Source organism: Epithele typhae (genome assembly GCF_022376455.1).
Source record: "Epithele typhae strain CBS 203.58 chromosome Unknown BXZ73scaffold_211, whole genome shotgun sequence".
In the NCBI taxonomy this organism is placed as follows: Eukaryota; Fungi; Basidiomycota; class Agaricomycetes; order Polyporales; family Epitheliaceae; genus Epithele; species Epithele typhae.
Genome location: NW_025954402.1, coordinates 241 through 9,203, shown reverse-complemented (window position 1 = coordinate 9,203; position 8,963 = coordinate 241). Strand labels below are relative to the sequence as shown.

Below are 8,963 nucleotides of genomic sequence, written 5' to 3'. Positions count from 1 at the left end.
GCGAATCAGGCAGCCTGCGTACGCGACCAGCTGTCGTCCGATCAGTTTCGGGTGTAGGAGGACGAGCCGACGCCGCCGCCGCCGTCGTCGTCGTCCAGGCGGCGTACGCACACAAACTGGATATGTTTAATTACGGTAGAGCGCAGGACGGTCCCTGATCTGAGTGGCCGCCCGCACGTGCTTCCAGATCTCGGACCACCTGCAGGACCGCATCGAGATAGCGATCGTACTGCTGCCCGCCGTGCGTACCATGAGCGCAAGGGCGCGATGCTGCCCCTCCGACGTCGACATTGGCATCGATGGGGCCACTCGCCTGTTCCCCCGCCCCATGCGCACGACGCGCGACGTCGGCCCCCCGAAAGCTTCGGTGACGGCGGCGCACGAGGCTGGCGCGCGCGCGCACCGGACTGCGCCCCGCTGCGAATGGAAGGCGCGCCGTCGGACGTGTGTGCGTGCGTGCGGTGCGGTGCGGGGAAGCGGCTCGGGCGCGAAAGTCGGACGCCCGAGGGGTCTTCGAATCCCCACAACGATGCGATGCGGGGGTGGGCGCGTGCGTGATGGGGGGAGAAGACGGGAAGGACGAGGGTGCGCGCGACGCGGGTGGCGGGGACCCTCGTTATGCAGATACATGTTCGCGTGCGGTGCGGCGGGCGCGTGCAAGCACTGTGGGTGGCGGAGTGCGCGTGTCGGTGCGGGCGGCGGTGCCACTGATCACCGCCATTTCGCACCTCTTCGTGAGCACCGTCGACGCACATGTTCTGAGCGTGTTCGTGAGGGGCGTGACCGCGCCAGCCGGTATAAGCGCCCAATAAGGTCTGCCGTCATCCAGTCATTTCGCTCCATCGGGACGGCCGGGCGGTGAGTATCCGGATATCCATATACGTCCCTGCAGTCATCGTCCTTCCCCAGGACATAATACATCAGTCCTGCTTCTGTGCGTGTCTCTGATACATTGGACGTAGCGAGCTGTCGACATCATCTCGCCTTCGCATCCCACTCACCGACCGAAGGACCTCACAGATCCGCTGACAAACGCACCTGCAGCCGCAGCGCCCGATCGCGCATTCGAATTCGGAAGATGCTGCCGATGACTCAGCTTCTCCGCTCAAACCGTCCTCCCACTGGAAGGCCTTCCATAAGAATTTAGCGACGCTGGGTGTCGCTAAACCTTAGCTTTCCTGGGCGCTCCTGTCAAAAAATGTCGATTTTTGAACTCCGACGGTCGAGAGGGTCACCGTAGATACCCTGCGCATCAAGAATCTACGGAGGGGGTATACCCCCCTCCGTAGATGCGCTGGCTGCACAATCCCGCCCAAAAAGGCAACCTTTTTGAGCTCCGCTGCCTCGTGCGCGCCTCTTACGTTTCTTTCGCGCCTCTCCCTCCTCCGCTACTTACCTCAACACACGCTGCCTGCCTCTCCCTGGTATGTTGCCTTTCTCTTGATGCCCAACTACTGGTGCTGATGAATGTGGCCTCATACAGCATTGCCATGTAGATGCTGAACACCGCCTTGAGATCTACCACTCGAGACAAGCCATCCATGCCGCATACCATCCTAACTCCCGCGCCTCCCGCGTTGGACTCGAACTCGCGCCCGCCGCGAATCCCGCCGCAGGTGCTCACGCGTTCCCGCCTGAACTTGTCTAGCTGTGGGCTCGACTGAGACGGCAGCGCAGATGCGCACGGATCCCCGAGTCCGACGCGCGGGAAGGCGCCGCTCCACAAGTTCGGCGACGAGGGCGACAGCCTCAAAGACGGCGTGGCCGCGGTCGACGAAGAACTCGGAACAGCATGCCCGTGCCAGTACGGCGCGCGCCCGACGTCCCCGGCGTCCCCTTGGTCGCTCACCGACTCGGTGTACACGGGCTGCGACGACGCGGTGTCGACCCTCCCGCTGTCAACCTCTTCTGGCTCCCCGTGCCAGAACTACAGCAGTTCCCGCCCCCATTCCAGGCGCCGTTGATTGAAGACCTCACGCGGCTCTCGCTCTCCCTTCCGGTGATCCCCATGCCCGCCGTACCGCCATCGACGTTCCGGAGGCCGAGCCGAGGGTCGGGCGTGCTCAGCGCACTGCTCGTCGTGGACCCTGATCAGCACTCGATGATGACGATGATGACCACTACCACGACGATCCTGGGTGAGGAGTGGGCGTCGCCTCCTCACCCGCATTCGCGTCGCCCACGTCGTCCGCGACCACATCGTCCGCGTCTGTGTCACCAACGACCACATCGTTTGCATCACGTGCGTCACCACGTCCCCCTCTTGCATAGCCCTGTCTGTGTCGCTCGCATCTCCCGCGTCACCCGCATCGCCCGTGTCGGCGGACGCTTGCCGTAGGAGCTCATAGTGTAGTTAGATCACAGCAACCAATATATTTTATTTTTCCCCCACGGGGTTGCTCACGAGTGTTTACATCAAGTGGCGAGAAATTAGATTGCTTTACATTTACCGGCATGGATGTGTGCAAGAGATGGGCGCGGACACGGCGACGGCATGCTCAACGCGGGCATGGCGTGCTCATCGCGGGCGAGATGTGCTTGACGCGGATCGGGCCGGACGGGCGTCTCATCGATTGGATCTCACAGGCCTGCCAGGAATTTAGCGACGCTGCGACCGGCGACGTGCACAACTGGGCTTATGGATGGGGCGCTTATGAACGGCAGGGCGGACTCTGAACTCGCAATAAAGTTTAGCGACACCGAGCGTCGCTAAATTCTTATGGAAGGCCTTCCACTCACGACCAGTCATCCCGAACCCCGGCGTTGCGAAGACGAAGGCGACAGTCGTGCACGTCGAAGCTGTGTCGCTTATAGCGGCGGTGTCGAGTCTTTCAAAGCAGAGCCCCCGAGACGTCGCAGGCGCTTAATGGCGCTTAGATTGCTGCGCAGACCTAGCTAATAGTAGCTGCAGTAACTATACTGGAAGCCCCACCGGCGGTCCTGCGCGCGCGAGCGCCGGCACTCGGAAAGAAGCCCGGAATGCGGCCACTGCAGGAGCTGATCATGCGCGCCATGCGCTCCGACCCACTTCCGACCCACTGCGATTGCGCAGACGGGACGTGAGCGGGCGGCACGCGTGGGCCGCGAACGAGCAGACTGTCTGAGATCTGAGCAGGTGAGCCACGGGCCCCCCGAGCTCGCCCGAATTCCGATTGCCTGACGTACTACGTGCGCAGACTCGGCCTGCCCTCACCCCTCAAATCCGAACGATGCCCGTCGTCCGACGTGCCGAGGCCGTACGCGCGCGCGCCTGCCACTCCTCGGCGAGGGTGTCCTCGACGAGTATATCCGAATTTGACGGCTCGGGTCGGATCGCGTCGGGCCCACTAGTGAACTAGTGACGACGGAGCTGCCATGGGGCGGCAGGCTGCGCTGACGTTCACGGTCCAGGTCGGCTCGGTGCGCAGGCTCGGTCAGGGCGCAAGTCACGGTGTCGGTGGCCACCGAACTTCCTGCTGTATGTAAGACGACGAGACCGAGTTCCGCCGTACGAAGTAGTGCCTGCACCGTTGGCTCGTGGCCGGGCTCGCCGCGGCGACCACGCGCGCCGAGCGCCTCCGGATCCGCGCGGCGAATGTGCACGACCTGGGCGGAGACGACGGGGGAGATTCAACGTCAACATTCGAGAAGACGATGAATGCCGTCGTGGGGCCGCAAGCCGCGGCGGCGCGTGCCATCGGGATACATCCGACTGCGTGCTCCAGCACACGCAGCGTGTGCGAGCCTCGTCCGGTCCATTTCCATGCGCTCCGGCTGGCGCGGTTGCCGTTCCGTCGCGCGCGCGCGTGGGCGCGGAAAGTCAGCCCGGGCCGTCTCCGCGCGCCCGGTTTGCCGCCGCCGCCGGCGTGCTCTCGCGCACCGTCGAGGACATTCTCTCGACACGAGTGCACGACGTCGCGCGACAAGCGCCCTCGTCACCCCGTTTGACCACGTCGCCGCCGGCCCGGCGCGCAGCGGCACTGTGCGATGCGGGAGATCGCTGCGGCACCTCGAGCACTGCGCTGCGGCACCCCCCGCTCGCCACGTCTCGAACACGCGAGCTCGCACGAACGATTGCTGAGGCGGCGACGCGCCACGCTTTCGGCCCCAGCGACGAACGATCGTCGATCGGGTGTCGGGCGTCGGGCGTCGGGCGGCGACGCAGAGCTCCCGTCTCGCGCCGGGTCGTTCTTGGGCCGTGTGGTGGCCAGCTCGGCTCGTCGCTCGTGCGCCTCGGCGTTGCCGCGGGCGGGCGCCTGCGCAGGTATAACGTCGAGATTGGATCGGGGCCGTACGCACCCGGGCGCGTAAGCACCCTGCCGGGTGTGTGGCACAGGCCCGAGCGGGATAATTGATGCATTGTGCGAGGTGAGGTTTGGAGTGGACGACGGTGCAGAGGACGACGGACGGGCGTGGGCGGGACCGGCCGCGCCGAGCGCAGGGAGGACGTCAATTTCGCACGCGCTGGGACGGGTTTATTTGATGCGGGCGAGCGAGGGGGGAACGCGAGCGAGGGCGACGTCCGAGGACGACGGGCAGACGTCCGCTAGCCGACGCCAGATTAATATCTGGCGTCGTGCGCGGCGAACCGGGCGTTGGACGGCCGAGGGCGCGAGCTGGGGGGAGGGTGCATCTATCGGATTATTTGGCGGTGCGGCGCCCGCTGGCGGCTGACAGCGCTGACAGGCCGCGGGTTGCAGCAGCTGCTTGGAACTCGGAAGATGCGCCCTTGGCCGATCCCGCCCCCGCGTCTGCGTCGATTCGAACGTGGACGCGGACGCACGCGAGGGGCGGCCGCGCGCACCCCCCGGCCCACGCACGGCCAGAACCGCGGCGGAGGGGGCCTGCACTTTTCTGCGGCTTCTCGCGGTGCGTGCGCGCGGGCGAATCGCGAGGGCGTGCGAGGGCGGGGTGCGCGAGGCCCGCCGGCGAGAGTCTGGGCTCGCGCGGACCGGAGGGCAAGTAGGGGTGGCGGTCGCGGCGGGAGTGGGCGGATGGAACGCCGGTGATGGTCTGGGCCGCGGGGGTGTTTAGTAGACAGTTGAGGACGTTCTCGCCGGCGCGGCGGTCTCGAACGACAGGGGGGATCGCGGCGGTCTGGATGGGGGAGAGCATTGGGCTGGATGGGGCCGTGGACGGGGGCTGGGATGCAAGGAAGGTGCGAGCAGGCTCATTCAGCAGCGGGGGAGCTGAGTGGACGAGCTCGGGTGACAAACGCGGGCTGAGTGGGAGGGGATCGGGCGGGGTGGATCTGGCGGGGGCAGGCGGAGGACGCTTACGAGCGCGGCGGCGGGGACGCGTCGGACGGGCGGCCTGAGTCAACCCAGGCCAATGAGCGCCGTCCCGATCCCTGCGGAGACAATCACCGCCTGCGCCTGCGACCGGCGCCAGTCCCGCGTTCATTCGATCTCAGATCGGACGACTGGCTGCTGCCCTCCCCCGCCCGCACTTGTTAAATACACCCTCCCTCCCGCCATGCCATCCCCACCACTCCGCCCCCTCCCGAGCCCGCCGCTCCATCCCAGCCACCGCTCCCACCTCCACATCCATGTCTTCATCACCACTCCACCCCGCCAGCCTCGTCGACCCCTCTTCCCACTCCCCGGCCCTCCTCGAGCTGGTAGAGGTCGACATGAGCCGCAGTCTCATTGGTACGTCTCCTTTTTTCTTCTTTCCTCTTTCGGCTCCTCATTCTCGCATAGAACATGTTGTCGACACAGTCGCGGAGACCGTCGATTACGCCCTCGGCCGCCCCTCGTCCTCCCGCAGGGGCCGCAGCCTCTCCCGCAGCACGGAACACACCAAGTTCCTCAACTTTGTCACCGACGTCCTCCACAAGGCCGAGGTCAAGGTACCGGCCCTCCTCGTGACCCTTGTCTACATCGAACGCGCCAAGCCACACATTCAGATCGCCCTCGAGCAGTGGGCCCACGAGCGCGTCTTCCTCGGCGCCCTCATCCTCGCCAACAAGGTATGTGTTCACCGCAGACGTCATCTCGCGCATCTTCTCATTCTGTGCCTCCAGTACCTGAACGACTCCACCCTCAAGAACGTCCACTGGGCGCTCTGCACTGGGGTCTTCGGCAAGCGCGACATCGGCCGCATTGAGCGCGAGTTCCTCGATGTCCTCGACTTTGAGCTCTCCGTTTCCGAGGCCGATCTCCTCGCACACCACGACGCGCTCCTCGCCGTCGCCCGCCCCGCCGTCCCCGTCCCCTGCGCCGCCTCGCGCCGCAAGACCCACCACCGCCGTACGAGCTCCGGTTCGCCCCTCGGCTCGCGCTGGTCCGCGTCATCCTCGGAGATGGACGTCGACTCCGAGTCTTCCTTTGACTCCGTCTCACTCCCCCGCACACCCGAGCACGTCCCCGTGTCCGCCCCCGCGCCCGCCAAGGAAGAGCTCGACTTTTCCGCGAACCCGCACGCGCACGCCGCACACCACGTCGACCCCACAATAGCGCAAGCCACGCGCGGCGCGCGTCATTCCGCGATGGCCATCCTCCGCGCGTTCCCCCTCCCGCACTTCCACTCGGAGCCGCATCACGCCGCGCCGCAAGCCGTGCCCGTGCGCGCATAACGCGCGCCCGCCTTCCCCCGCCTTCGACCTTCGGTGTACAAAATTCTACCATTTGGCGTAATAAGTTATCGCCTCGCCTTCGCCTCAGTGCGCCCCCGCTCTCGCTACAGCTAGGAGACCCTTCGTATAATTCGCTCTCTCTTATTCCCCTAACGTATTAGTGTAGTTTTACCCCCTTTACCCCCCATTCCTGCTCCCACTCGGCCGCCCCCACTACCACCGCGCGCCGCCACACTCTCATTGCGCCTCCGTCTCTCCTCATCATCATCGCCGTCGTCGTCTGTTGTCTCTGCATTTGCGTCATTGTACGAGTACCCGCATCGCAACGGAATGGAACCCCCTTCGAACACCCGAACCCCTTTGTGTGCCCGCGTGCGTCAAGACATCGAGACTTCAAGCCCTGAAGCTCGCATCCACCACCCGAGCTCCGTGCCCCGCACACCAGGGAAGCCCGGTACGTTTCCAGCGTTGGATCTCTCGCGACGAGAATGGATTGAAGCGCCACCGGCCACACGTAGATAGTACCGCAGCCGCCTCGCGGGACACGCACGCCGCGATGGGCGATGAGCGGCGGATGACGCCGACGCGCCTCGCGCGCGCGCGCGCGGGTCATCCGCGACGTCATCCTGCGTGGTCCTGCGTGGCCGGTCGCCCCCCGCGCAGCACACCACACGCACGGCCGTCCGTACGGGCTAGCGCGTTCCCGTTCGAGCGCGTCCTCGGAGCGCCTTCCGCGTGCGTGCGGGCGAGCTCGGCGTGCCGCACGGCTATGTGCGTACGTACGCCGCGCGCGCTGCGTTCGACCGTCGCCCAGGCGCCCCCAAGTCCGCGCCGTCTCGCCCGAGGAGCTCTGGGGTCGAGCACACGCACCCCGTCCATTCCGACCCCGTCCCTCCCCGCCCCCGTCCCCGTCCTGGCTCCCCCATCAGACCCGCTGCCGACGGCGGTCGGTCGGGACTCGGGCTGCGGGCGACCTGCGCATGCGACGTGCGAGTCTCTGATGCCGGCCGGTGCTGCGTGTGGAGTCTGGACGCCAGTGCCAAATGCCAATGCCGCCGCGCGACGCAACGCAACGCACCCGGCGCACCCCCCTTTGTCAGGACTCAGGCAGGCCTTTGATCGTCGTCTCGCCGCTGCAGCCTGCCGCTGTGGCCAAGGCCCGAAAAACCCGCTGGGGGCGCCTGTGGCGCTCGCGCTCGGCCCGCGCGTCGCGAGTTCGTGGTGGGGTCGGACGGGCGGCGCTTGTGGCCTGGGGTTTGGGGATTTCGATTAGTGGTGCGGGTTGACCACGGCCGGCCCTGGGACGGTGGGCAAGCAGATGATCTCGGTGTCGGTGGGTGGACGGCGGGTGGGTGGCGGGTCGTCTCTCGCGCGCGTTCTTAGTAACCCATCCCCGGGATTTGACGTGGACCCACGTCCCGCTCTGCTGCAGGATCCTGGATGAGTCAACCCGCCCGGGCGACATTTCATTCTCATCGATGGCGTTGGGCACGTATGTACGTATGGCCGAAGTCCGAGGCCCCGAGGCGCGCGCGCTGGAACCTCCCCGTCGCCATCTGTGAAATCCGCGGAACCATATGTCCACCCACCCACGCAACCGTTCGCCCGCCCTCGACACGCTCCTCCGGAATCGGCACTGCTGAGAACCGGACGTCCACACGACCCACGCGCGCACGACGACGGCCTCCTCTCGAATTGCAGCGGCCGCGCGACGACGGCGACGGACGTCACGTCCGAACATCCGAACGTCCGACCGCTGCCATCGCCATCGCCATCGCCCGCACGTCTTTGCGCCGGTGCCCCCTCCAGCCACTTACCCAACTACAGCGACACGTCGCCTCGTGTCGGCCATCCGATTCCAAGCGCCGTGCTGTTCTGCGCGCACACACGCCGCAGACCGGGCAGTACTTGCGCTGTACGTGCGTACGTGTGCCTGACGCGCCGACACCGCTGCTGGCTGGAAGTCGTCCGCGCGCGCCGGACTCGGACTCGGACGTGGGCACTTACCCGAGGACACTGACGGTGACGCGCGCGCCTGGGCTGGCACGCGCACGAAGCCGCAGCCGCAGCCCCCGGTGCGGTGCGGTGCAGCGCGACGGTGCGCGGTGTGGCTCTGAGCACACCGTGGGGCGCACGACGTGGGCATAGAGTGCCTGTGCCCTCGGACTCCCGGTCGTCGCCCTGCTGATTCTAGGGCTCGAGCTGGGACGACGCGGCGGGCCGTGGGCGATTTGAAGCATTGATGATCCGACGTCGACGACGTCAGGACTCGGCGGATCGTTCGCGCTCGGACGGCGGGGGCGCGTCGACGCAAGGCCCGCGTCATCTCGAGGTCCCGCGCTCGCTCGATCGCGCGACCAAGTGCCGGCCGTGGCGATGGACGACGACGCGATCGTGTAGCAGTTCG

At 66.4% G+C, this 8,963-nt stretch overlaps 1 protein-coding gene across 1 annotated transcript; it reads left to right on the top strand.

Annotated features, from left to right (window-relative positions):
- Positions 1 to 1,792: 1,792 nt before the first annotated feature.
- On the top strand, positions 1,793 to 2,867 carry BXZ73DRAFT_109095 (uncharacterized protein; the record flags this gene model as incomplete). The annotated part of the gene is made up of 2 exons (XM_048017255.1): positions 1,793 to 2,138; positions 2,746 to 2,867. The coding sequence occupies 2 exons, from the start codon at positions 1,793 to 1,795 to the stop codon at positions 2,865 to 2,867; spliced, it is 468 nt and encodes a 155-aa protein (XP_047870870.1).
- Positions 2,868 to 8,963: the final 6,096 nt, after the last annotated feature.